At 49.8% G+C, this 27,984-nt stretch overlaps 2 protein-coding genes across 3 annotated transcripts; one reads left to right on the forward strand and one right to left on the reverse strand.

The window, feature by feature from the left end:
* Positions 1 to 139: 139 nt before the first annotated feature.
* PCED1A (PC-esterase domain containing 1A) lies at positions 140 to 5,254 on the reverse strand. Of its 2 annotated transcripts, none has more exons than XM_026012392.2 (8): positions 4,756 to 5,254; positions 4,317 to 4,461; positions 3,738 to 3,817; positions 3,390 to 3,628; positions 3,140 to 3,290; positions 2,776 to 3,022; positions 847 to 1,122; positions 140 to 525 (listed from the first exon to the last, which is right to left on the reverse strand). In XM_026012392.2, the coding sequence occupies exons 2-8, from the start codon at positions 4,438 to 4,440 to the stop codon at positions 278 to 280; spliced, it is 1,365 nt and encodes a 454-aa protein (XP_025868177.1). In that variant the 5' UTR covers positions 4,441 to 4,461; positions 4,756 to 5,254; the 3' UTR covers positions 140 to 277. The 2 variants fall into 2 exon arrangements, with proteins under 2 accessions (XP_025868177.1, XP_072592336.1); XM_072736235.1 differs by having other exon boundaries at positions 847 to 918; positions 4,756 to 5,135.
* On the forward strand, positions 5,230 to 27,984 carry VPS16 (VPS16 core subunit of CORVET and HOPS complexes). Its single transcript, XM_026012391.2, has 24 exons — positions 5,230 to 5,389; positions 21,484 to 21,572; positions 21,800 to 21,897; positions 21,979 to 22,107; positions 22,185 to 22,329; positions 22,455 to 22,570; positions 22,666 to 22,788; positions 22,918 to 22,973; positions 23,319 to 23,408; positions 23,512 to 23,606; positions 23,707 to 23,783; positions 24,244 to 24,375; positions 24,491 to 24,618; positions 24,761 to 24,796; positions 24,966 to 25,074; positions 25,208 to 25,342; positions 25,436 to 25,544; positions 25,636 to 25,733; positions 25,819 to 25,926; positions 26,235 to 26,312; positions 26,424 to 26,593; positions 26,676 to 26,772; positions 27,467 to 27,570; positions 27,686 to 27,984. The coding sequence occupies exons 1-24, from the start codon at positions 5,337 to 5,339 to the stop codon at positions 27,828 to 27,830; spliced, it is 2,520 nt and encodes an 839-aa protein (XP_025868176.1). The 5' UTR covers positions 5,230 to 5,336; the 3' UTR covers positions 27,831 to 27,984.

Below are 27,984 nucleotides of genomic sequence, written 5' to 3' on the forward strand. Positions count from 1 at the left end.
ACAGCAAAAGGACAAATTCAGTGATTTTTAAATAGTGTTAGGTGAAAGGGTCAAGGCTGGAGAGGACCCAGAGGCAGCTCCCCAGCTCTTCAGATCATGGTTTGGGAGACCCATCCCCGCACACAGGAAGATGCCACTCTGTTCTTCCATGCCTTTATTAGTGACAGCAATGGACAAGAACAATGCCAGGCATAACAGACACCCTGACCCAGTGCTGGGGGTGACAAGCAGGCCCTGTAGGGCCAATGGCACATCTAGCCCCAGTCCAAGATCCAGTCTACCCAGGCCAGGTCCCCGAATGGGCAGGAGGCTGTCTGTCCATTTTGTTTGTGTGGATCAGTCTGTCTGAGTGTCTAAGCCGCTGCCTGCAGGGCCCCCCCATCCTCGGCATGTGGTACGGGCTGTTGGGAGCACAGCGTGGCATCCCCCGGTGGACCACTGGGCCCCGGTGCTGACCGTGGGGGATAGGGCCAGGGACTGGAGGTGGCAGGGGGCCAGGCACAAAGTTCACTCCAGGGCCACATCCTACAAAAGAACCAGCCATTATCAGAAAGTGGGCTTGTGGACAGGTGGGCCCAGCTCTGTTTCTGGGCAGCTTTAGTCTTCCAGGGTGAGCTTTTCTGGGCTTGTTTTCCCATCTACAAAATGGCAATACCACCTCCCCTGCCTCCAAACCAGCAGACTGGGACAGTGAGTTGACTAACAAGTCTACAGATGCTGTTCTACATCCAGTGGCAACTGAACCCAATCATGAGGGCACAGGGAGCTATCCAACTCCTCTCAGTTCACCGGGGCACAGGAGGGTAGGCTGGGAGAGGTGGGAGAGGAGGCTGTGGAGGCACCTACCTAAGTGAGATGACATCGAGAAGTCTTCTGCTGAATTATAATTGAAGAATTCGTGGGGTGGGAAGGGCTGGCCTGGGAAAAAAGGGGTGTCCTGGGGCAGGGGTGGAAACAGGGGAGGTGGCGAGGGCTGAGGAATCGGGTAGGGGAAAGGCATGGGAGGGGGCAAAGGAGAGGGCTGGGGTGGGGGCAAGGCCAGCGGCTCCCCGAAGTCTGGGGGCTGCCCATGGTTCCCCTGGAACGGATGATCCAGCTCTGGCCAGTCCTCAATCCAGGGGTCTAAGAATGGGATGGTTGGTTGTTTTAGGACTGAGAGCCAGGCTGCCCATAATCCTGGTTGTCCAACTTCTAAACCTCTCTTCCCTCCTCTCAGAGAAGAGGGCCACTGGGCAGGGGCACCCTCTGTTTCCTACCGTCTTCCTCATTCGCTCATTGCAGGCCAAGCCCAGGGTACATTCCTTCCTCCTTGCCTTTCTCAAAGTCACAGATTTGTCTTTGCTCTGACCTCATTCTCCCCTCCAGAGTCTTCTTCCTTTGTATGCCCAGTTCCTGTATCTGTAGCTTTTTTCCTCTCCCTGCTCCTCCCCACAGACCAACAAAGGAGCCTAAGAAGTCTTCTCTCTGGTCAACATGAGACCCTGCCACTCTCTTCTCCCAGCAGTTCATGCCTTCTAAGCTTCCACAAGAAATAGTTCTCATTCCCTCATCAACTGCTCCTGCCTCTAAACCCTAATCCGATTCTTCAGTACTTTTCCGATTAAATGTAACCACTTCCTCTCTTCCTGACAGTCTCATGAAATGGCCAATAACCTCTGCCCTCCCTGAAAGTGCCTCTGCCCTAAAGTCCTTTTGTTTCCTCCATCAGCCCCTCTTCCCTTCCAGCTCCACCGCACAGCCCGGGTTCTGCTCTCTCCTTCACAGTTCACACTCCTACCTTCAGCGGGGCCCTGCGGACTCCAAATCCATTGCACATTTCCACACCTTAGAGGTCTGCTTGGACCTAATTCACCAGCCACGTCCTCCTACTCAACTCTTCCTTTTCACATTTCTATTTCTGGACCTCCAAACTAGGTTCAGAAGACCTAAGCTATCCTTATAACCATTAACCCACAAACTATCCTTATAACCATTAGAGCATCCCTCCCTTTGCTGGGGACTGGTTCTCATCTAAAAAACAAGGAAACTGAATCATTACATAATCAAAGCCCTAAAGCACCTTCCCAATGCTCCAACTCTTGGCTACCAAATCCTAGTTTACCTCTATAGCATTCCTGGCCTTTCTGTGCCCTCATACCCTCTACTGCTGTTACAAACAACCTTCTAATACGACTTGTGTCCCCAACTCAACAAACACTATCCTGGAGGTACGATGGACACGGCAATTGTGCTAGACACCAGGGCCAAAAGAGATGAGCTGGGAACAAGGTAAGAACCTTGCCCAATGAGGACATGATCCAGGGGGAAAGCAGACATGGAGACAATCAGCTACCATGCTCCTTTTGAGAGCAGGCAGAAACTGAGAGGCTTGACAGCACCTGCTGAGGGGCTTCTTTGCTTCTGCAACATGCATGATTGTCCTCCATTTCTGTCTTTCCACCCCCCACCTCCATTCCTAGCTAGAAGTCCCCCTACTTCTTTCCTATTCATCTGTGGAATAGGGATCTTTTGACACACTGCCTTATGTGCTCAAAACTTACATAAATTCATTCACATACAAAAACAACCACATGCTAGACCATACAGAACCAGAACCTGGATAAAAATGTTGCTCCTATGATCTCACTCTCCCCAAGCGATGAGAAAGGCACACTCAGGGGTCACAGGCATCCTTCAAGAGGCCTCTACTCCCCGAGTACCTCTGTCCTATTCTGAACCCTATGCTCTAAGAACCCCCTCTGCATCATTAGCCTACACCCTTGTGGGAGGGCTCACCAGAGGGATAGTCACGCTTGGGCAACTCCACACCCCAGGCATCGGCCACATGAGTCAGAAGCAAGTGTGAGAGGTGGCGGTGGGCATGCTGGTCCCAGTGGACACCGTCCCGGTGACGGTGCTGTACCGCATGCCGAAAATGAAAGTGGAGGTCCAGGACATCAAAGCAGTGGTCTCCGGCAAGCGTTGCACTGTAGAAGTTCCCTTCAACCACATCCCGGCGCAGAGACCCTGCCAGGGGCTGGAGCTGAGTAAGAAAGTGCAGCATCTAAGAGCCACAAAATGAAGCACCGTCCAGAGGGAAGGCCCTCTATCTACCAGTCAGCTGCCTCCTCCCCCATCCTCAACCACCTCAGTCACTTGCCTCTGGCAGAAGGAAACCCCCAGTGACGCGCTCCCCCAAGGGCATGGCCATGTTCCACACCAGCAGGCAAGAGTCTGGCAACACCTGGTCCATGCGCACAAACACCCGCTCCAGGTTCTCTCGGTAACTCTCCATTGAGCAGCGGCCATACCTATTGGATGGTACACAAGGTGGGCAAAAGCACAGGGCGGATAGCCTCTGAGCCACACCTCCACCCCCAACCAGTATTTCCCTCTCCCCCCGCCCCAACCTGGAGAGATCCCAGAGGCAGGAGTTGATGATCACCAGGTCCGGGGCAGGCCCATATGTCAGCTCCTCCAGGACGCCCTCGAGGTACTCGGAGTAAACGCGGGTGAGGAAGTAGAAGCGCACAAGGTGGTGGCCAGAACCCGAGCAGAACTGCCGGACCTCCCGGTACTGCGTCCCGTTGTGTAGCTCGCCCAGCTGACCCCCAGCCACCAGCTGGTCCTGTTCAAAGCTCAGCTCCCCCTGCCCACCCCCCCACCCAGCTGGTCAGACCCATGCCAGGGAGGAAGACCCTGCCAGGACAGGGTCTTTGCCCCACCCACCACTGGCATGACTACCAAACTTCCCTCACCTTGGCTTTCAGCTGGGCAGCTGTGAGCAGTGAGTCCCTTTGGAGCAAGAGCACCAGGTCCTTGTACACAGCCCGCTGGACTGCAGGGAGATAGAGATCCTGAGGCTAAAACAGACCTCAACCCCCCCACCCCCAGCTCCTCCCAAGTCCAGGCCTCCCATCTTCCCAAAGCTAGGGCTGCTCAACACCACCTCTGTGGAGCTCATCACAGAGGCTGGAAAAAAAGGTGAGCTAAAAAATACCCCAGGACTACCTCTGCTTCTGGCCCTGCACCACCCCCAACTGGTACAAAGTGGACCAAGATCACCTGGCAGAATAAGTCGCCCAAGTCACCCAGGAGACAGACAACAGAATCCATTGCTCCCATGAAGGAAAGCACGGGAAACTGTCAGGGAGAAAAATGCTGAGCAAGGATGGGGTGAAAAATGTGACAGACTACATCTGTCAAGACACCTGTGGAAGGTGCATGGGGAAAACCTCCTGGACTGGAACAGACTAGGGGTGAGAAAGGAGATTTGGGATGGTGAAAACAGACTGAGGGTGCGGGGCCTGGTACTGTGATCCTAGAGGAGCACTCACTTGAGTCCCCTAAGATGACCACGAACTTGTTGTGTAGCAGCTGCTGGACTTCCGAGGCGTGGAAGTGGACCATGGCGCTTCGCAGGCGGAGGCGCGGCTCCTCTTTCTCCAGACAGAAGACCATGCCTTCGCCGCCAAAGACAGGCTGCGGGAAAAGGCTACTAAGCCGCGCGCGGGCGGGGACTCAGGACAGGTCGGCCCCAGGGCCCGCCCCGGGATAAATGAGAGGTGCACCGGCCCCTCCGTGGCTGCTCAGGGCTACGGAGGCGAGGTGGCGGCGGCACAGTACGACCCATGGTGGCGCCTGCCTCGGTCCCATTTGGTGCCGGAGGCGGGGGGTCGCCGGCCCCGAGGCACTTCCCGCGCGGCACCGCCCTGCGTCCCGCCACGTGCCCGCCGCCGCCTCGCGCATGCGCGCCCTCCCGCTCGCGCCAATTACCGAGTCCCGGGGCTCCGCGCGGTTCACTCGTGCCCGGGGCAGGCCCGCGCAGCGCGCGCCTCGCCCGCGGAGGGCTTCAGGCCTAGCCTCATGTTCCCGCGCCCCGGGAGGCCACTCGGTTCTGCGCAGCCCGCGCCCGGCAGAACCCGTGCGTCCCGGTTAGCCGTCGGTGCGCAGCCCAGAGCCCAACGCTCTCCATGCGTGCGTCGCAGCGGCCCCGACGGCGCCTCGAGCCTCGGCGCCCCGGGCGGCGACGCTCACAGCTTCCACTTCCGGTCACCCATGTCCCGCCCTGCGCGACCCCCGGCGCCGGAGGCGACAAGAAGGCGGCGGGGGAGGCCGCGGCGGGGGACCGGAGCCGGGGGCCGGAGCCGGGGCCCGGCCCACCCCGGCGGGCACCGGGCCCGGGTGTGGGCGGGGGGGGGGGGGCGGCGACGGCCGAGTACAGTTGCCCACAGTGGTGATGGCCGTGGCGGCAGCCTCGCCACGTGACCCGGACGGGCGGAAGCGGAAGTGCCGGGCCGGAGCCCGTGCTAGGCGGGTGTCCCCACGGCGCTGCTCAGCCGCCGTCTGCACCAGCCATGGACTGCTACACGGCAAACTGGAACCCGCTCGGGGACTCTGCCTTTTACCGGTGAGCTGCCCCCGCCTCCCGCCCACGGCCCGTCTTACCTCGCTGGCCCACCGGCTCGAGTCTCCGGGCGGAGCCGGCGGCGCGCGCCCCCGACACTGTGGGCGCTGGGGTCCGCCCCTCGCCGGCTCTTCCCCGGCGTCTACCACTTAACGTACAGCCGCCTAATGCCCAGGGGCCGGGCCTTCCCCGGCTCCAGGAAGGAAACTGAGGCAAGCACCGAGGTCACACGAGTAGGGGCAGAGCCCGAGAACTGAAACCCAGATCTGTCAGCCTCCGAAAGGATGCTCAGATCACGTTGAGGGAGAAGGCCTGCGGGTGACAGCGAGTGTCCAGTCTTCTGTGGGGAAGTGCTGCCAAAGTCGGACTACAGGGGCGCTCCGCGGGGGGCGGGATCGCGCGGCGGGCGGGGTAGCAGCAAACCAAGGCTGAGAGAAGGGGGGCGAATCCAGGGGCAGCGCAAGTGAGGACCCTCTGCCAGGGGTAGGCCTCTCACGGGAGTCGTAGGGTCCTGCCTATTGATCCGAAGTGTAAACCGATCACGTCATTATCCTGATAAGGATTTTTCAGTGGCGTCGTTTCTTTGTAGGGTAAAATACAAATTCCTTCTGTTGGAACACCTGTAAGTCAGCCTCTATTTGCCTGCACCTCCGTCTGCCCCTCTCCTACCGAAGTCTTGTATTCCAGTTGCACAGAATTACAGGACCCCAATCAATACACCATGGTATTTCATGGCTCCTCATGTTTGCAGCCAGTCTTGCCCACTTTTTCTCACTGGAGAATTTTTTGTTCCTCTTTCAGGGCTTAGTTCAAGAGTTCTTTCTGAAACCTTCCCTGATTCAATCGCAGTAGAGTCGGCTGGCTTTGGGCCTCACATGGCCCAGTATTACCGTCTGTTATGAATGGCACAGTAGATCAGTATTTGCATAGGTTTCTTCTGCTAAACGAAGTTCCTCGAGGGCCAAGATTGTGTTTATCTCTCTATGTCCAATGCATCTTTAGAACAGTGCCTGTTCCATAGTAGTTGCCCAGTAAAGTTTGGACATACTAGGTACTTTAGAAACATCCCTTATAAAAAAAAGAAAAAGAAAAAGAAAAAAGAAAAAAACATCCCTTATAAGAGAAAGGAGGCAAGATATATTATGTATTTCTGAAACTCTTCTTAGAAAAGAGATTGACTTTTTTTTTTTTTTAAGATTTTTATTTATTCATGAGAGACACAGAGAGCGAGGCAGAGACACAGGCAGAAGGAGAAACAGGCCCCATGCAGGGAGCCCGATGTGGGACTCGATCCTGGGACCCTGGGATCATGCCCTGGGCTGAAGGCAGATGCTCAACTGCTGAGCCACCCAGGCATTCGGAGATTGACTATTTTAGTAGGGGTTGGGCCAGGTAACATATAAACACAAACATTTTTTTAAGATTTATTTTTAAATAATTTTTTAAAAAGATTTTATTTATTTATTTATGAGAAACATACACAGAGAGAGAGAGAGGCAGAGACACAGGCAGAGGGAGAAGCAGGCCCCTTGCAGGGAGGCCGATGTGGGACTCAATCCCGGGACTCCAGGATCATGCCCTGGGCCGTAGGCAGGCGCTCAACCACTGAATCACTGAGCCATTCCTTTTTAAGTAGTTTCTGTACTCAATGTGGAGCTTGAACTTAACACCCTTGAAGGCAAGAGTTGCGTGTTCTACCAACTGAGCCAGTCAGGTGTCCCTAAACATGGACATTTTATTATTATTATTATTATTTTATTTATCATGAACATTTTATTTTATTTTTTTATTTTTTAAAGATTTATTTATTTATTTATTTATTTATTCATTCATTCATTCATTCATTCAGAGAGAGCGAAAGAGAGGCAGAGACACAGGCAGAGAGAGAAGCAGGCTCCATGCAGGGAGCCTGACGTGGGACTCCATCCCGGGTCTCCAGGATCACACCCCGGGCTGCAGGGGGCGCTAAACTGCTGCGCCACCAGGGCTGCCCTATCATGAACATTTTAAAATACTGTGATGAGAGGCGCCTGGGTGGCTCAGTACGTTGGGCGTCTGACTTTTGATTTCAGCTGGGGTCGTGATCTTAGGGTTGTGAGGCCAAGCCCTGAGTTGGGCTCCCCATTCAGTGGGACATCTGCCTGAGGTTCTCTCCCTCTGCCCCTCTCCCCCTAAAATAAAAACTAAAAATACATCCTTAAAAAATTGTGGTTAAAAAAAATTGTGGTAAAATATATGTAACATAAAATTTACTACCTTAATCATTTTAACAGTTCAGTAGTGTTAAGTATATTCATGTTGTGCAATGAAATCTCCAGAATTTTTTCATCTCACAAAATTGAAACTCTATATCCATTAAATAATAGACTCCCCATTTTCCCCCCTCCTCTAGCCCTGGTAACTACCATCCTGTTTTCTGTTTCTATGAGTCTGACTACTATAGATAGCCCATGTAAGTGGAATCATTCAGTATTTGCCTTTTTGTGACTGGCTTATTTCACTTAGCATACTGTCCTCAAGGCTTGTCCATATTGTAGCCTGTGTCAAAATTTCATTCCTTCTTAAGGCTGAATAATATTTTTTTGTATGTATATAACACTATTTATGCATTCATCTATCAATGGATACTTGGGTTACTTTTACTTCATGACTGTTGTGAATAATGCTGCTCTGAACATGGGTGTGCAAATGTCCCTTTGAGACCATTTTCAGTCCTTTTGGATATATACCCTGAATAGAATTGCTGGATCACATGTAATTCTGTGTTTGTTTTTTCGAAGAACCATCAGGCTATTTTCCATGGCAGCTACACCATTTTACATTTCTAGCAACAAGGTACAGAAGTTCGTCAGTAGTACTTATTTTTATTTTTTAAAGATTTTATTTTTAAGTAATGTCTACATCCAACGTGGGGCTCAAACTCACAACTCTGAGATCCAGAGTTGCATGTTTCGGGCAGCTTAGGTAGCTCAGCGGTTTAGCGCCACCTTCAGCCCAGGGCCGGATCCTGGAGATTCGGGATCGAGTCCCACGTTGGGCTCCCTGCGTGGAGCCTGCTTCTCCCAGCCTGTGTCTCTGCCTCTCTCTCTCCCTCTCTGTGTATCTGTCATGAATAAATAAATAAAACCTTTAAAAAAAAAAAAGAGTTGCATGTTTCACCAGCTGAGCCAGCAGGAGCCCCAGGAGTATTTATTTTTGAGGCAAATTGGGAGTCAATTTCAGGGGTGAATTGATTTCAGGGGATTTCAGGGGTGACCATGGGCTTTCCTGGGCCTGAGGATATTGGAATAGATTATTTCCCAAGGCTAGATCTGATGTGCCTCTTCCTCCCCAGTGGTCCAGTAGTTCAGCCTGGACCATAGAGGCAAAGGCTGGAGATCATCAATTTTCACACAGGTGTTCTGACACTGTGGTGGGGCATACTGTTCCACAAGCTCAGCTGCATAGCCACAGGGATTTCTTTATTGTTTCCTGGAGGGGGCTGGAACTGAGGCTATGAGAGGTGCAAGGTTTAGTTGCAAGTGGTTTCCTGGTATTAGAATCCAGGGTCCTGTTTACTGCTGCTGAGATTTCCACTTCTCAGACCTGGGTGTAGAGGAGCAAGGTGTGACTGGCCTTCTCATTGAAGGTATGACTGTTCTTACAAAAGTCCAGACCCCTAGGCTCTTCTGAGAAGCTTCCATCCCTGCTGCCCTTCACTCTGCCTATCCGTATGCCACGCCACCCTCTAGGCACAGCTTGAGTCCCCCAACTGTCCCTGAGACACTTTCTTTACTTCAAAGGCCTGGGGAGGCAGTCTGTGTTTTGTTGCTCTTCACTCCCTGACCCTTACTCTTATCCCCCTTAGAGGGGCTCTGCTTCCTTCCCAGCCAGGTCTGTGTTGCTGCCAACCTCCTCAACCACATCCCTCACTGCCTATTTGATTGGACAGCCTTCTGGGCATCCCAGCTCTTGCCGCTTTCTATACTGACTTAAGTGGCAACCTGGTTTCATGGTTCTATGAGCTCTCTTCAAGTGATTTTATCTACATCAGCCACCCTTCACTCTGCACTTGTGCTCTTTCAGAACTGCTTTGCCTCTGAAAAATTGAATTCAGGCAGCCCCCTATCTGACCATAAGCTACTGTCCTCACTGATACTCTGATACCTCTGGATATACCTGTCCTTCAACCTCGGTGGGATCCCCACCCCTGGAATGCTTTGTTCTCTCATATATGTGTGCAGAGTCCCCTTCTTTTTTTTTTTTTTTTTTTTTTTTAGAGTCCCCTTCTATAAATGTGTCCTTTCCTGTCCAGCTTGGAATACAGGCATAGTCATTTCAGTTTTTTGCCTTTTCCCTGACAACCTTGTTCCTTTGTCTTTGGTTTCCCTGCCTGGCACAGAGCCACCTCCCAGTGTACCAACCACTCACCATCTCTACCTGTGCCTAGGCTACTGCTAAGTGCTGCCAGGCAGGTTGGGACTGCAGCAAATCGATGCCCACCAGACTCAACTGGGCCCTCCCAGTCCTCTTATGGCGGGGTGGGGGGGTCAGCCTACATGTATCACAAGGACTCTTCTTTTCCTTTTAAAGATTACGCAAAGAAACAATTAAAATAATCATAATCTCCTTGGCTCCTCCTCCCAACAGCTGACATCATCTTGTGCTCCTGCGAGAACTGGAAGTCTTTGAGGGCCTAGGCTCCCCCCTACCAAACCTGGCCCGTTGAGAGGTATCCCCCTGTTTCCCTGTCCTCCCAGAAGCTATTTGCCACCCACCCATATCCTTCCTCAGCCAGTGTTTCTCCAGCTGCTGTTCAGGACCCCTTGCATCAGGATCACCTGAGATGCTGGCTAAGTCATGGTCGTCCTGGTCTTAGCATCCTGCTGGAGCGTCCATGATCAGACCTACTACTGCATTATCTCTGGGATGGGTCCTAGAAATTTGACCTGTATTTCCCCATCCTAACAAAAAATAAACTTCCCCCATTCCACAGGTCCCTCCTTCTCACCATATCTTTCTCCACTGCACTCTAGCCAAAGGTCCAAAGGCCACCATCTATATTTGCTTCTGTTTTCTCTCTTCCTGAGGACCATTCACTCTGGTCTGACAACCCTACTTTTCATGACAATCTGACACTTCAGTGGACAGATCTTAGGCCTCATCTGAGGCCTTCCTAGAACACTTGATAGAGATGAGTCCTCACTTCTTTCTTGGGAATTGAATTTAACCTTTTACCAGGAACATTTTCAGGTATACAACAAAGTAGAAGAGTAGAATGAATACACAGCATCATCACTTGGGCTTAAAAATTGTTGTTATATTGGAATATTTGCTTCAACACTCTGGAAGTTAAAATATTTTATTAAGGAAAAGTTCAAATATACATAAACAGTAAGAGCAATTTAGTGGACACCCACGTACTCCTCACCTAGTTGCAATAAAGAGCAACACTAATTTTCTTTTCATCTTTCTCTTCCCTCTCTTATACACGCTTTTTTGGGACTATTTAAAAACCGACTCCAGACACATCTTTTTATTTATTTTTTTCGGACACATCTTTTGAATCAAATACTTTTTCCGTTGTATTTTGCTTTTTTAAAAGATTTTATTTATTTGAGAGAGAGCCAAGGGTGGGGGGGGGGGTGTAGGCAAAAGAGGAAGGAGAGAGACAAGCAGACTCTGCATTGACTATGACACGGGGATCCCAAGACTCTGAGATCGTGACCTGAGCCAAAACCAAAAGTTGGACGCCCAAGAGAGCCACCCAGGTGTCCCTTTCTGTTGTATTTTTTTTTGAAGAAATTCTAAGGTTTTTTTTTTTTAATTTTTATTTATTTATGATAGTCACACAATGAGAGAGAGAGAGAGAGAGGGGCAGAGACAGAAGCAGACTCCATGCACCAAGAGCCCGACGTGGGATTCGATCCCGGGTCTCCAGGATTGCGCCCTGGGCCAAAGGCAGGCGCTAAACCACTATGCCACCCAGGGATCCCTTTCTGTTGTATTTTAAAGTAAATTATAGGGGTGCCTGGCTGGCTCAGTCTATAGAGCATGCAGCTCTTGACCTCAGGGTCCTAAGTTCCAGCTGCGTGTGGAGATTACTTAAAATAAAAGAAAAAGGTATGTTACAGGTATAATGTCAATATGTATCACTTTAAAAAAATGACATTTTTTCCTATAAAAAGGTAGTCTTGGGCAGCCCTGGTGGCTCAATGGTTTAGCACCGCCTTCAGCCCAGGACATGATCCTGGAGACCCGGGATCGAGTCCCACGTCAGGCTCCCTATATGGAGCCTGTTTCTCCCTCTGCCTGTGTCTCTGCCTCTCTCTCTCTCTCTCTCTCTCTCTCTCTCTCTCTCTGTTGCTTATGACTAAATAAAATCTTATAAAATGAATAAAAAGGTAGTCTTTCCTATAAAACTACAATACTATTTTTCTTTCTTTTTTTTTTTTTTTACAGTACTATTTCATACCTAACAAAATTAACATTTAAAATCGTCTAACAACCAGTCCTTATTCAGGCTTCTCCAATTGTCTTCAAAGGGTCTTTTTATAACCAGTTTGTTCAAATCAAGACCCAAACTAGAATTACTCGTTTGCTTACCTCTCTTAAGTCTTTTGTAAACTTTTTTTTTTTTTTTAAGATTTTTATTTATTTGTTCATGAGAGAGAGAGATGCAGAGACATAGGCAGAGGGAGAAGCAGGTTTCCGCAGAGAGCCCGCATGTGGGACTCAATCTCAGGACCCTGGGAACACAACCTGAGCCAAAGACAGATGGCCAATCACTGAGCCACCCAGGTGCCCTGAGTGTTTTGTAAATTTGAATGTTGTTATCCCCACTCTCACCCTTACCTTTTATTTTCATGACATTGACTTGTGTGGTTTGTTGTGTTGTTTTTTGTTTTGATTTCTGTGTTTTTTTTTTTTTTTTAAGATTTTATTTATTTATTCATGAGAGACACAGATTGAGAGAGAGGCAGAGACACAGGCAGAGGAAGAAGCAGGCTCCTTGCAGGGAGCCTGATGTGGGACTCGATCCCAGGTCTCCAGGATCACGGCCTGGGCCAAAGGCGAGCACTAAACCGCTAAGCCACCCAGGGATTCCCGATTTCTGTGTTTTTTTTTTTAGATTTTATTTATTTATTCATGAGAGACACAGAGAGAGGCAGAGACGTAGGCAGAGGGATAGGCAGGCTCCATGCAGGGAGCCCGATACAGGACTTGATCCCGGAACCCCGGGATCATACCCTGAGCCAAAGGCAGGTGCTCAACCGCTAAGCCACCCAGGCGTTCCAACATTGACTTGTTTAAAAGACCAAATCACTTTCTGGATTTGTCCCATCGTTTCCCTGTGGTGCCTTTGAACTTTATTCTCTGTCATATCCTGTATTTCCTGAAACTGTGTTTTAGATCTAGAGGCTTGAATAGATTCAGGGTTGAACTTTTTGGCAGAACTGTTTCATAGGTGATGCTGTGGTATTTATGCAGCATCACATCTTGAAGCATCTTTTAAAAAAAAAAGATTTTATTTATGCATGAGACACACAGAGAGGCAGAGACACAGAGGGAGAAGCAGGCTTCCTGTGGGGAGTCCAATGTGGGACTTGATCCCAGGGCCCCAGGATCATGACCTGAGCCCAAGGCAGACGCTCAACCACTGAGACACCCAGGTGCCCACATCATGAAGCATCTTATATCAGATTGTCCACTATGAGCAAAGTTGAGATTGACCAGTGGGTTTGAATGCTAATGGCCACATCCTTCCTTGTCAAGTTATATGTAATCAGCTTGCAGGCTGGTACCCCCAGGAATGGTGCCATATTGGGACCAGATACTAGTCTTTACTGTTGCCAGATTAGCTATTCAGCAGTAGTGTTAGCCAGGCCAGCCTCCCCAGAAGGGAGGCTCCCAAGACATGAGATTATCACAGGGTTTTCAAGCAGTGGAAGGCTAGTTTCTGTGGACACAGCAAGGCAAGCTACTTCCACTGTTGCCAATTTTCAGGTTCCAATTCTTTTCCTGATCAATGCTGTTAACTTTCACATGAAAAATCGTGTTGGTGAATTCAACTATTATAATTTAACAACCCATGCAATTACATTTTGTGTTTGATTTTTAGCAGTAGCAGCTGTGTGGCTATAAGAACTAAGAGATTCTCTTAGGGCTGTTATGGAAGCTTTCTACTTCTCAGAGCCGTGTCTTGAGCTGAAAGTTAATGGACCCAAGCTTGTCATTTTCTCTTTGTAAATGTCCAAGTGCACTCACAATAACCAAGCCCATCCCGCAGCCCTTATAATCATCATTACTACCATATGGTCAGGCACAGAAGTCACTCCAAAGGTGCATGTTTGACTTGGCATTTCACCACAGTAAACTGCAGGCTTGATTAACTGTGATCCCATTGCATGCAGTAGGTGACTAGCATTTGTTTCCCATGACAGGGAGCTTAGTACTGCACTCAGGCCCAAACACACAATCAAACCAATCCCCGAATCACATCTTTAGGGGGCTGTCTTCTGGACCACTCCCACCCCCAATTTATATCAGTTTGGGTTCAGTCGGGAGACTTACCCTGAGAAAGTTTGGTAAATATAAAGAATTATTAAACTGTGATAAGAGAATAGCTAGGGATGCCTGGGTGGCTCAGTGGTTGAGTGTCTACCTTTGGCTCAGGTTGGGATCCTGGGATCCAGGGATTGAGTCCCACATCAGGCTCCTCACAGGGAGCCTGCTACTCCTTTTGCCTATGTCTCTGCCCCTCTCTCTGTGTCTCTCATGAATAAATAAATAAATATTTTTAAAGAGTAAGACATATGAAAATTTTGTATAATCACCCAGGACTGAGGGAGTGTGCCCAAGGAATGACAAACTTGGAAGGGAAGCCCCCTCCCCACATTGGGGTTCAGATCTTGATGGAGAAAATAAAATTGTAGCTCACTAGAAAGCAAGTTTTGTGCCAGAGCTGTCCATAGTTGCTGGGCAAGCAAGAAGCAACTCTCTCGAGTTCAGAGGTAGGGGGACACAGGTGAGCTGCAGCTGGTGGCCAAGCATATGGGCAAAGGACGGAATGGGGCCGCTGGTGCAGACAGGCAGCCTAGAGCATGTGGTGTCTGTAGCCTGAGCCCCACAGACAAAAACTGGATGCCCAAGTGTGCCAGGGGAGTCAGTGGAAATGCAAGGGCTCAGGCAGGGTGGCCAGCAGACAGGCATCTTGGCAACCCAAGAAGTAGTGTGGGCAGGAGACTAGAAGTGTGGTGTCTGTCCAGGGAGCGGTGGGAAGGTGATCTCCATTCCGAGCAAACCTCTGAGGTTGCTGCTGCGTAACTGAGGCGGAGCACCGTGAGATGTCCTCATACCCTGGCTACTGGCCAGCTCTGCCTGGACTGGAAGCAGTCAGAGAGCTCCTTCCTCGGGCAGGATTCCTCCAAGTGCCCTCTACTGAGGAAGATTAAGATCACACAGTGAAGGAGAAAGGCCTAAAGAAATGCTGTCTGCTATCACGGAAAGGTCAAAAACTACATATGTGTTATCAAAAATTCAAGTAATGCAAAAATCTGAAAATTGACAGTCTTCCAACATCCCTGCATTCACCACTTTCCCCACAGGTAACCACTGTCTCTGGCTCAGTGCAGCTTCCTGTCTCTGTTTTTCTATGTACGTACACACATACGTGTAGTTATATGTAAATATGCTCGTCAAAAATACGTGCTCGGTTTTTGTATAAAATAAATGCGTTCTGGGATCCCTGGGTGGCGCAGCGGTTTGGCGCCTGCCTTTGGCCCAGGGCGCGATCCTGGAGACCCGGGATCGAATCCCATGTCGGGCTCCCGGTGCATGGAGCCTGCTTCTCCCTCTGCCTGTGTCTCTGCCTCTCTCTCTCTCTATGACTATCATAAATAAATAAATAAATAAATTAAAAAATAAATAAATAAATGCGTTCATATGGTTCCTACTGAGCTGCAGCTTCCTTTTTTTTTTTTTTTTCTTACTTAACAGGACATCTAGAGATCATTTCATGTCAGTACACAGGCTCACCTTACTAGTGGCCACATACTGTTCCCCAGAACAGGCATCCCATAGTTTATTTAACCAGCCCCACTTTTTTTTTTTAAGATTTTATTTATTTATTCATGAGAGACACTGAGAGGGAGAGGCAGAGACATGGGCAGAGGGAGAAGCAGGCTCCATGCAGGGAGTCCAATGTGGGAATCAATCCCGGGACTCCAGGATCATGCCGTGAGTCACGGGCAGACACCAACCGCTGAGCCACCCAGGCATCCCTAACTAGCCCCATTTTGAAGGAAGCTTTTCTATGATTTGGGGGAGAACTTCTAAAATTCTAAATAGTGCTGCAATCAATTCATATGTTTGTATGCTTGTGCAAGTACTTTTGTAAGTTAGAATCTTAGAAGGAAGTTGCTAAGTCAGAGGGTGTGCACATTTAAAATTTGGAGAGATAGCCCTTCATTTTTCTTCCATAAGGCCTGAACCAGTTTATATACCCATTTAATATGTGGGAAAGTGTTCATTTTCCCACATCTTCAGCAATATTGGATGCTCCTATCCCCTTATTTTTTTTTGGCATTCAGATGGCCAAACCATAAAAAATAATTTTTAAAAAGAGATATTTATTTATTTGAAAGAGAGAGTGAGCAAGAGAAAGAGAGAGGAGCAGGAGGCAAGGCAAAGGGAGAGGGAGAAGCAGTGCCCCACTGAGCAGGGAACCTGATGCAGGGCTTAATCCCAGGACCTTGAGATCATGACCCAAGCCAAAGGTAGACGCCTAACCAACTGAGCCACCCAGGCACCCCATAAAAAATAATTTTAAATTCATATTTACATAGTCCGTAGATATGTCTTCATATTCTTTGACTACTTTTCCATTGTGTTGTTTCCATTGGTGTGTAAAGGAGCTCTTTACATGGTCTTCATATTAATCCTTTGTTAGAAACGTTATAAATATCTTATCACATAGGTTGGTTGACTCTTGTGTATTCATTTTTAATGTACAGAGTTTTAATTTTTATGTAATAAAATCTATCATTTGATAATTTTGTGTCTTGCTCTGAAAGACTTTCCTAGTTTATATTATAAAAACATTAGCTTATATTTTCTCAAGGGCTTTCTGTTTTTTGTTTGTTTTTAAAGATTTTATTTATTAATTTTTAAAAAATATTTTATTTATTTATTCATGAGAGACACAGAGAGAGAGAGAGGCAGAGACACAGACAGAGGGAGAAGCAGGCTCCATGCAAGGAACCCGACGCGGGACTCGATCCCAGGTCTCCAGGATCACAGCCCAGGCTGCAGGCAGCGCCAAACTGCTGCGCCACCAGGGCTGCCCTTATTTATTTATTCATGAGACACACACACACAGAGGCAGAGACACAGACAGAAAGAGCAGGCTCCATGCGGGGAGCCTGATGCGGGACTCGATCCTGGGACCCCAGGGTCACGCCCTGGGCCAAAGGCAGACATTCAACTGCTGAGCCACCCAGGGATCCCTTGCTGCTGTTGTGCCACCCAGGGATCCCTTGTTGTTTTTGTTGTTGTTTTAAAGATTTTATTTATTTGAGATCCAGCGAGCAAGAGAGAGAACATGAGCAGGGGCAGAGGGAGAGGGAGAGGCAGACTCCCTATCTAACAAGGGGCTTTATCCCTGTACCCCAGGATCATGACCCCAGCAGAAAGCAGACGGTTAAACAACTGAGCCACCCAGGTGCCCCTGTTTAGTTCTTAAATATTTAAATGTAAAATAATATGATTATAGACTTTGACCATTTTTCTTTTGGTATTATATTTATTTTCAAAAATTAATTAGAGTTGGGGCACCTGGGTGGCTCAGTTGGTTAAACGTCTGCCTTCAGCTCAGGTTATGATTTCAGGGTCCTGGGATCGAGCCCTGAGTCTGGCTCCCTGTTCAGTGGGGAGTCTGCTTCTCCCTCTGCTTCTCTTCTCTGCTCTTGCTCTCTCTCAAATGAATAAATAAAATCTTAAAAAAAAAAAAAATTAGAGCCTTTTGTATTTTTAAGAAAAGTACCTTTTCTCCATATATATCACAAACATTTTTTCCCTTTTCATTTGTCTTCCTAGTTTGTTTTTCATGAATTTTTTAATGTATAAGAGTTTTTTTTTAACATTACTCATTCTAATAATCATTAATGTGATTTAAAAACTCAAAGTCTTATTCCTGTCCGTCCCTGTCTTTATTCAGCTGATTCCACCCCTCACCTACCAATAACCAGTTACTAGATTCTTAGAAATCTTTTCAGAATTTCTTGTTTTTCAAATAGAGGCAAATATAAAACATGTATTGTTTTTGCCCTTTTATATAGAGAAGTATACAGAAGTCCTTTTTATTTAGACTTGTTTTTTTTCTGTGACTTCTGGGTTATATATTGTGCTTACAAATTGTTTCTATTTTGAGAGTGTAAAAATAGCCAAGATTTCTTCTGAGATGGATTTATATATTTCTTTAACACTTAAATCTTAAATTCCATCTGGAAAATATTTTATTGTAGAGATTAAGTAATGAAATAGTGTTTATTGCAATTCTTCCCATATGGCCCATTGTCTCATTTCAAGGATCAATTTGCAACAATTTGAAATGCCATCTTTATTACATGCTCAGTTCCCAGTTCTTTTTCTGGACTCTTTTTCTCTTCCATCAATCTATTTGCTTCTTCCTGTGCCAAGACAACAGTTTTAAATGGCTTTATTTTTACATAGTGTATTTGATATCTGATATAGATCTGTTCACTTATTTTCAAAATATTTAAAAATATTTTCCAGCATTTTATGTTTAAGATGATACTTGTTTTTTCTGCAAGTGAGTTTTATTTATTTATTTATTTATTTATTTGAGGATTATTTATTTATTTATTCATGAGAGACACACAGAGAGAGAGAGAGAGAGGCAGAGACACAGATAGAGGGAGAAGCAAGCTCCATGCAGGGAGCCTGATGTGGGACTCAATCCCGATCCCAGATCTCCAGGATCACACCCTGGGCTGAAGGCAGCACTGAACCACTGAACCACTGAACCACCTGGGCTGCCCTGCAAGTGAGTTTTAGAATCAGTCTGTGCTGGGGCGCCTGGGTGGTTCAGTCAGTTAAGCCTCTGACTCTTGATCTCAGCTCAGGTCTCTCGATCTCAGGGTCATGACTTCAAGCCCTTCCTTGGGCCCATGCTGGGTATGGAGCCTACTTAAAAAGAAAAGAATCAATTTGTGCTTCCACCCCCCTAAAAATGTTATTGGAATTCCTATGCATTCATAGATCATTTTGGGATGTTTCTCCATGTCTTCCATATCCTTGAGTAAACTTTGATTTGATTTTTAAAAATTTTTTAAACTATATTTATTTTTCTTTCACTTTTTTTTTTTTTAAATTTTTATTTATTTATGATAGTCACAGAGAGAGAGAGAGAGGCAGAGACACAGGCAGAGGGAGAAGCAGGCTCCATGCACCGGGAGCCCGACGTGGGATTCGATCCCGGGTCTCCAGGATCGCACCCCGGGCCAAAGGCAAGCGCCAAACCACTGCGCCACCCAGGGATCCCTCTTTCACTTTTTTTAAAAGAGTTTATTCATTTGAAAGAGAGAGAGGGATGCCTCGGTGACTCAGTGGTTGAGCATTGTCTGCCTTTGGCTCAGAGCGTGATCCCGGGATTCGAGATCCAAGTCCCGCATCAGGCTCCCTGCAAGGAGCCTGCTTCTCTCTCTGGCTTTGTCTCTGCCTCTCTCTGTGTGTATCTCTCATGAATAAATAAATAAAATGTTTTTTTAAAAAAGAGAGAGAGCAGGGGGGAAGGGCAGAAGCAGAGGGAAAAGCAGACTTCCCGCTGAGCCGGGAGCCCGACACAGGGCTTGATTCCAGAACCCTGGGATGAGGATCTGAGCCAAAGGCAGACACCCAACTGATTGAGCCACTCAGGCACCCCTTCTTTCAAGTTTTTTATTTTATTTTATTTATTTATTCATGAGAGACACAGTGAGAGAGAGAGAGAGAGACACAGGCAGAGGGTGAAGCAGGCTCCTTACAGGGAGCCCAGTGTGGGACTCGATCCTGGGACTCTGGAGTCATGCCCTGAGCCAAAGGCAGATAGATGCTCAACTGCTGAGCCACCCAGGCATCCCTCAAGTTTTTATTTAAATTCCAGTTCATTGACATAGAGTGTAATGTTAGTTTCAAGTGTAGAGTTTACACCTGGTACCCATCACAGCAGTGTACTCCTTAATCCCCATCACCTATTTAACCCATTCTCCTCACCTGCTCCCCTCTAGTCACCCTTAGTTTATTCTCTATAGTTAAGTTTCCTGGTTCACCTCTCTTTTCTCCCCTCCATGAATTTATTTTTTAAAAAGATTTTATTTGGGATCCCTGGGTGGCGCAGCAGTTTAGCGCCTGCCTTTGGCCCAGGGCCCGATCCTGGGGGATTGAATCCCACGTCGGGCTCCCGGTGCATGGAGCCTGCTTCTCCCTCTGCCTATGTCTCTGCCTCTCTCTCTCTCTCCCTCTCTCTCTCTGTGTGGCTATCATAAATAAATAAAAATTTAAAAAAAAAGATTTTATTTATTTATTCATAGAGACACAGAGAGAGAAGCAGAGACACAGGCACAGGGAGAAGCAGGCTCCTTGAGGGGAGCCCGATGTGGGATTTGATCCTGGGACCTTGGGATCACGACCTGAGCTGAAGGCAGACACTCAACCCCTGAGCCACCCAGGCATCCCGCACCCATGATTTTGTTTTGTAAAAAATTTTTGTTAGATTTGTTCTTACATATTATAATTTTATTGCTATCATGATTAGGATCTTTTAAAGTTATATTCTAATTGATTTTTGTTATGATATAGAAAATTTATCGTTATAGAAAAGATACAGGTTTTTGTTGACTACCCTCCTGAGCTCTCTTGTTCATTACTCATCGCCTGCCTTGGATTTTCTAAGTAGACAATCACATTATTTGTGAATAGCAGCAAACTCCAAAATATAAACCTCTAATTTTTTTTCTTAAATTATTTTGCTAGAACCCTAAGAAGAATGTCAATAGAAGGTAATGGTAGGCATCTGTCTGACTTTTTTTTTTTTTATCAGGAAGGCTTCCAAAATGATACTAGAGGAAACACTCCCCTTCCCCTTAAATACTGGTTTCTCTTGGCTTCCTGGGATAATGCCCACTCCTTTCCCATCCCCTTTTCCCTACCCCCAGCCATCAAATGATGGCATGCCTCAGGCCTCCTACTTCATCTTCATGATCACACGCTCTTGGTGACCCAAGGCCGTCTCAGATTGCAGTCCTCTCATGCCAGCTTGTGATTTCTGTTACTTCACATAAGCTGAACATTCAGATATTGACATTCCAGCCCAGGACTCTGTCTCCCCAGCTCTGGACTCACTGACGAGCTCCTCTGGGATTTCTTTCAAGCACTGCTAACTCAGTACCTCTAAAACTGAGTTCAGGGGATCCCTGGGTGGCTCAGTGGTTTGGCGCCTGCCTTTGGCCAAGGGTGCGATCCTGGAGTCCCGGAATCGAGTCCCACGTCAGGCTCCTGGCATGGAGCCTGCTTCTCCCTCTGCCTGTGTCTCTGGCTCTATCTCTCTCTACATCTATCATGAACAAATAAATAAAATTTAGGAAAAAATAAATAAATAAAACTGAGTTCATTATCAGCCAGTGTTGAGGTCTATAAAGCCTACAACCTGCTTTGGTGTTAAGAACCAGAAATAGAAGAAAAGCTGACTGCCCTGAGAGACCCTGAATGCAGGCCCAAGCCAGCCACCCAACCCTAGTCCTACCTTAGTTTGTGCCCTGGATATTGGCCACACAGCCTATCTTTTGTGCCAGAAGCTCCTGCCATCCATGGACCCTTGCCCTAAGAACCACAGCCTGGCCTGCCAACACCCTCTGCTCTGTCGTCTGCCATTCCTAAGCATGCATGTGGTCCGTTGCCCGAGCTGTTTCCAGTCATCACCCTCTCCCACCTGTGGGAGGCCTGTTTCACAGACTGTTCTGTGAAGGACAAATAGAGGCTGTAGGGGTTCCTCTGGGCTTACTCCCATGTGGATGCAGGGTCATTTGAAGGCTAATTTCTGCTTGCCTCTATATGGGCAGGAAATATGAGTTGTACAGCATGGACTGGGACCTGAAGGAGGAACTCAGGGACTGCTTGGTAGCTGCTGCGCCCTATGGAGGCCCTATTGGTATGTCACCCCTCTACCACTGTGTGTTCTGGGACAGTGGGGTGAACTCAATGTCCGTGATTCCTGGGGGCCTTGCTACTGGGTTGTTCTTGCTAATGTATGCCAGCCCTCTTTCCTTCCCACCTCTCACCCCCTGCCAAGATGATTTAAATTTTGGTTCTCATGAAGCTTGCTTCCTTTGGGGTAGACCTGGGGAGCTAGACAGAAAATATCTGCTTAAATTACAGCTCTATTGAGGAACCCATGGCGGAAGGAGAAGGCTGCCAGCATACGGCCAGTACTTGAGATCTACTCTGCTTCTGGCCTGCCTCTGGCCAGTCTACTGGTGAGCACTTCTGACCCATCTTGGGGCTGGGCTGCGTCTATGTCCTAAGGACAGCCTCAGGAACCTCCCTTTCCTCTACAGTGGAAGAGTGGGCCCGTGGTGTCCCTCGGCTGGTCAGCTGAGGAGGAGCTGCTCTGTGTGCAGGAAGATGGTGTAGTACTGGTTTATGGACTTCATGGTGACTTCCGGAGACACTTCAGCATGGGCAATGTACGGGCCTCAGGGGGCTAGGGAAAGGGGTGGAATTTGTGACTCTGGCTCCCTCAACCCACAGCCCCTCTTCCCAGGAGGTGCTCCAGAACCGAGTTCTAGATGCCCGAATCTTCCATACTGAGTTTGGTTCAGGGTTGGCTATCCTCACCGGGGCCCACCGCTTCACCCTCAGTGCCAACGTGGGAGATCTTAAGCTTCGCCGGATGCCAGAGGTGCCAGGTAAGCCCTGACATCCCTAAGATAACCATTCAGTGCCCACAGAAGGGCATCCAGTCTGTGGGGCCAACAGAGGCAGAAGCTGTGGGCTCTGGTCATTTGGAAGTTGTCTGCCTCCCTGGCCACAGGTCTGCAGAGTGCACCCTCATGCTGGACCACACTGTGCCAGGACCGAGTTGCACACATTCTTCTGGCTGTGGGGCCTGATCTTTACCTCCTCGACCACGCAGCCTGCTCCGCAGTGGTGAGGGCCCTGAGTGGGAGTGAAATGGAAGGGTTGGGGGAGGCGATGGGGGAAGCTCTGAAAAAAGATCTTGTGTCCTCCCTGGCCTGTCTCAGACGCTCCCTGGCCTGGCCCCAGGAGTGAGCAGCTTCCTGCAGATGGCTATCTCCTTCACCTACCGACACCTGGCACTCTTCACAGACACAGGCTACATCTGGATGGGGACAGCATCACTCAAGGTGTGATCCTTGGACAACATGGGGCACCCTGCCTTGTCCAGGAAAGATCTGTTAGTGGTGGGGGAAGGTCTTTTTAACTAGATTGGTGACTCCTGGGACAGGGCCGTGATATTCCCTGCACTCTTTCAGGAGAAGCTGTGTGAGTTCAACTGCAACATCCGGGCCCCCCCGAAGCAGATGGTCTGGTGAGCACGGGGGTCATGCTGGGAGTGGGTGCAGCCTTGTTTCCTAAAACACTTTGATTCATCCTGTCTACTGGCCAAGCCAGGTGGAGCTTGCATCTTATCATCTCTGCCAGGGCTTACTTGAGGGAAACCCTGGCCCCTCTGTGGATCCCAGATGCCCCTGGGAGCTGACAGCACAGGGGGAGAAGGAAGCCAATGTCAGAGGAACGGGTTAGGGAGCAGCATGCATGTGCAGGGCTATCTCAAAGTAAAGCAACATAAGCGGTGAAAGGGGACAGCAGGAGATGTGGCTTTGGGCCCAATGTCCTGTGTGTGTCATAGATGTGTGTGTGATGCTGTCCACAGGTGCAGCCGTCCTCGCAGCAAAGAGAGGGCTGTCGTGGTGGCGTGGGAGAGGCGTCTAATGGTGGTGGGTGATGCACCCGAGAGCATCCAGTATCCTTGGAGGGCTCCTGTGGGGGTGGGAGGGGAAAGGAGAGGAAGGGTCACCTGCCCTGCCCCGTTTCTGCGTGCTCTTCGGAACCTTGACCAAGCTCAGATTTGTGCTGGATGAAGACTCCTACCTTGTGCCTGAGCTGGATGGGGTCCGCATCTTCTCTCATAGCACCCACGAGTTCCTGCATGAGGTTCCAGGTGAGGCCCTCCCAGAACACAGTGTGACTTGGGGCGGGATCAGGTTTCCCTGTGCTGAGGTTTCCTTGCCCTCCCGACACTCACCAACTCCCTCCCCTAGTGGCCAGCGAGGAGATCTTCAAAATTGCCTCAATGGCCCCCGGGGCACTGTTGTTGGAGGCCCAGAAAGAGTATGAGGTAAAGCCCTGGTCTTCTTCCTTGGCCCCAGGATGTTCTCCTTTCCCTTCCTAATTGGCTCTCCCCGTGCCTCTGCCTGGGCATGGTAGACTCAGCCAGGAGCTGCTTGTCAAAAGAGGACTCCAGGCAGGACATTGGGCTGGGGAAAGCCAGCTCAGGTAGACTGGAGTGATATGGTGTCCTCCATGTGGTAATGGGGACGTGCAGGGAACCCCTGCTATCCCCAACCCAGGCACCATTCAGGGCTCCTGTCAAGGTCCCTTCCTGCAATTGTGGGCTGATATGGGTTGGGAGTATATGGGTACCTCGGGTGGACTGTGGGCTGAGGGGGTTTGAGCTTTGGCCTCTGCAGTCCCTCCATACCAGCCCATTTGAACCACAGTCAAGGATGGGGGAACCAAACATGGGGGTGTTTTCTATCATGGCACCCCATCCCTGGCACACTTTCTCTGTCCCCCAGAAAGAGAGCCAGAAGGCAGATGAGTACCTACGGGAGATCCAGGAGCTGGGCCAGCTGACCCAGGCCGTGCAGCAGTGCATTGAGGCTGCGGGACATGAGCACCGGCCAGACATGCAGAAGAGTCTGCTCAGGGTTGGCCTGGACAGCAGGGCTGGGGGGAGGGGCTGCTGGGCAGGGAGTGTGCTGGTAGGAGGGATGGGGCAGTGGGGGGTGGTGGTAAAGATCTCCTCTGTCATCCTTTTCTTAGGCGGCCTCCTTTGGAAAGTGTTTCCTCGACAAATTTCCACCTGACAGCTTCGTGCGCATGTGTCAGGACCTGCGTGTGCTCAATGCCATTCGGGACTATCACATCGGAATCCCCCTCACTTATAGCCAGTATCCTCAAGCAAGCCTCAAGGATGTTTATAGCCAGTGGTGGCCGGGGAAGAGGCAGGGACGGGGGCTGAAAATGCTGCCTGAAAGTCCTGGGCAAATAGGGCTCACCCCTCAGCTGGATCCTTAACCAAGTAAAATGCAGATATAAGCAGCTCACCATCCAGGTGCTGCTGGACAGGTACAGCAAGCCCCAGGGTTCTGAGAGGAGGGCTATGTGTGGTAGGCATTACAGCCTCTGGTGGTTTTTTGTGGTCACGGCTCCTCATCCATTTCTTTGGGGGCTGGGAGGCCTGAGGGCAGGCTGTGTCCCACCTCATCCCTGTACCCTTCATCCCCTTGCCTGCCAGGCTTGTGTTGCGGAGGCTTTACCCCCTGGCGATTCAGATTTGCGAGTACCTGCGCCTTCCTGAAGTGCAGGGTGTCAGCAGGATCCTGGCCCACTGGGCCTGCTATAAGGTGAGGACGTGGGTTCAAGGCATTTAGAGGATTCCAGGCCCTGATGAGATGTAGGAAACATGAAGTGCAGAGCTGAAGGGGGAGGGTGAATGGTGAGATCCAGGTTTGTGTGACAACCCCCCTCCATCTGCAGGTGCAACAGAAAGACGTGTCTGACGAGGATGTTGCTCGGGCCATTAACCAGAAACTGGGGGACACGCCAGGCGTCTCTTACTCTGACATTGCTGCACGGGCCTATGGATGTGGCCGCACAGAGCTGGCCATCAAGGTGTGGGCGCCCAGCCCTCCCCAGATGCTCTGACATTGGTATGAGCCCTCCCGGGCCAGCTCCTTCTCTCTGTGCCTTTCTCCCTGCCCACAGCTGCTGGAGTATGAGCCACGCTCTGGGGAGCAGGTACCCCTTCTCCTAAAGATGAAGAGGAGCAAACTGGCACTGAGCAAGGCTATTGAGAGTGGAGACACTGATCTGGGTGAGCAGGGTTTGGGGGAAACCAAGGCTGGGGCCTCTGAACTAACCAAGGGACCAGGCTGGAGTCTCCACACCACCTTATCATTCCTTAGTGTTCACGGTATTGCTGCACCTGAAGAATGAGCTCAACCGAGGAGATTTTTTCATGACTCTTCGGAACCAGCCCATGGCCCTGAGTTTGTACCGACAAGTATGTGCCCTGGGTAGGGGTGGGGATGGAGCTTCACGAGCCCCTAAATTGGCCTTGCTGACTGACTGCCTGTCCATGGCCCCAGTTCTGCAAACATCAGGAGCTAGAGACACTGAAGGACCTTTACAATCAGGATGACAACCACCAGGAGCTGGGCAGCTTCCACATCCGAGCCAGCTATGCTGCAGAGGAGGTCTGAGGTCCACAGAGTGGGTGGGGCCTGTGGGCTGAGCTTCGGGTTGGGCTCCTGATCTGGGCCTCCTATTTGGTACACACCCCTATCTGGTCCTCACTGTTGTGGAAGAGTCTAAGAAGATATGTGACCAGGATGGTGGTTGGTCCCAGAGGAGCTAGCCTCCCCACTAGGGGCACTAGAGTGGTACACCCAGTGGGGAAGGCTGGCCGTGGTTGCCCGGGGACCAGGGAGAGCAGTGTAGCCTGAACAGGAAAGGCTAATATCCTTGGTGCCATGAGCTCAGGCTTCCCTTCTTGCCCCTGTAGCGTATTGAGGGGCGAGTCGCAGCTCTGCAGACAGCAGCCGATGCTTTCTACAAGGCCAAGAACGAGTTTGCAGCCAAGGTTTGCCTCATTCTTTTCTGAGAACCTCCTCTGCGCCTGGTCTTGCCTCCTTGTCCCTGTTGGCCCCATCCAGCCCCATCTGGCCTCATCTCTGCCCCATCTCCGCCCCAGGCCACGGAGGATCAAATGAGGCTCCTGCGGCTGCAGCGGCGCCTGGAAGATGAGCTGGGGGGCCACTTCGTGGACCTGTCTCTGCACGACACAGTCACCACCCTCATCCTGGGCGGCCACAGCAAGCGTGCAGAGCAGCTGGCACGTGACTTCCGCATTCCGGACAAGAGGTAGGTGAGGGCTGGGCCCAGAAGGTATAGTCCTGGGACCACCTGCCTGTCCCACAATCTTGCAAACCCAGCTTCTTTGCAGGCTCTGGTGGCTGAAGCTGACCGCCCTGGCAGATCTGGAAGATTGGGAGGAGCTAGAAAAATTTTCTAAGAGCAAGAAATCGCCCATTGGCTACCTGGTGAGGCAGGGGCCCTGCATCCACCCCACCTCCAGAGAGAGTAGTCCTGGGGAGGAGACCAGGCTCTGGGATAGGCAGATGTCCCATTCCTTCATCTATTCAGCTGTCCCACATAGTTAGCAAGTATTTCCCATGTCCACACATTTATGGGCCAGGTCTGTGGGCAAGTGGGCCTGAGTTAGCCTGCAGATGTTGGCCGGAGAGGGAATGAGCTGCTTTCTCCAAGGAGGCCCATAGCAATACGAGGGAAAAGTCCCTAAGGGAAAGTCTTGTGTGAGTGGTGGGTGGAGGAGCACTGGGAGGGCATGTCCAGGAGGCAGTGGAGACCGAAGGGGTTTGTTTTCTGTGGCAGGTGATTCAGTGGTATGGCAGGTGGGTGGGGTAAGGACAGCTGTGGGAGAAAACACAGGCCCTGAGAAGGCAAGAGACTCCTATTGCGAGAGGGTAGCAGTGTATCATGGAGTAGCCACATGGACATAAACTGGTCTCAAGGCTCTAACAAACCTGTGGTGTAGGTGGTTCCTGCCCTGAGGCTGTTGAGATTACAATTATCCTACGTGTGTCAGGGCAGGGCTGGAATAGGATTACGGAAGGGTATATGAAATACACAGAGACCATGCATTCATTGGGCTTTTGTTCATAAGAGAGGACAGGAAGGCTCTGCCTTATCTTCTTCTCCCCACCTTCTCCTAAGCCCTTTGTCGAGATCTGCATGAAGCAACACAACAAGTATGAGGCCAAGAAGTATGCCTCCCGAGTGGGTCCCGAACAGAAGGTCAAGGCCTTGCTTCTCGTTGGGTGCGTCAGCTGAGAACCCTGTGGGTGCTGGGTGGTCAAGCCAGTGGGCTGATGAGGAGCACAGTTTGTGCCCTCGGGCAGCCTGACACCCTCTCCCCTCCTGCTCAAACCACAGGGATGTGGCTCAGGCTGCAGATGTGGCCATTGAGCACCGGAACGAAGCAGAGCTGAGCCTCGTATTGTCCCACTGCACTGGAGCCACAGATGGGGCTACAGCCGATAAAATTCAGCGGGCTAGGGCACAAGCCCAGAAGAAGTGAGGGACTCCCCCTGCACGTCTCCTTGAGCCCTAGGCTTGGCAGAAGCATCACTGCTCATCCAGCTTCTTCAGAGCCGAGCTGAGCTGAGAAGCTGGGGTGGGGTTGGAGCCAAGGGTCTGGTTGTAAATAAAGTTGGGACATTTTAGAGTCCTTA

This window comes from Vulpes vulpes, chromosome 14 (genome assembly GCF_048418805.1).
Source record: "Vulpes vulpes isolate BD-2025 chromosome 14, VulVul3, whole genome shotgun sequence".
In the NCBI taxonomy this organism is placed as follows: Eukaryota; Metazoa; Chordata; class Mammalia; order Carnivora; family Canidae; genus Vulpes; species Vulpes vulpes.

Coding starts and splice junctions, on each gene's coding strand:
- VPS16 (XM_026012391.2), top strand. CDS start 5,337: ATGGACTGCTACACGGCAAACTGGAACCCGCTCGGGGACTCTGCCTTT. Junction 24,797..24,965: donor ATCCAGGTGCTGCTGGACAG/GTACAGCAAGCC, acceptor CTTGCCTGCCAG/GCTTGTGTTGCGGAGGCTTT. Junction 26,313..26,423: donor AGAACGAGTTTGCAGCCAAG/GTTTGCCTCATT, acceptor TCTCCGCCCCAG/GCCACGGAGGATCAAATGAG.
- PCED1A (XM_026012392.2), bottom strand. CDS start 4,440: ATGGTCTTCTGTCTGGAGAAAGAGGAGCCGCGCCTCCGCCTGCGAAGC. Junction 1,123..2,775: donor CAAGCGTGACTATCCCTCTG/GTGAGCCCTCCC, acceptor TCCCATTCTTAG/ACCCCTGGATTGAGGACTGG. Junction 526..846: donor CTCGATGTCATCTCACTTAG/GTAGGTGCCTCC, acceptor GTTCTTTTGTAG/GATGTGGCCCTGGAGTGAAC.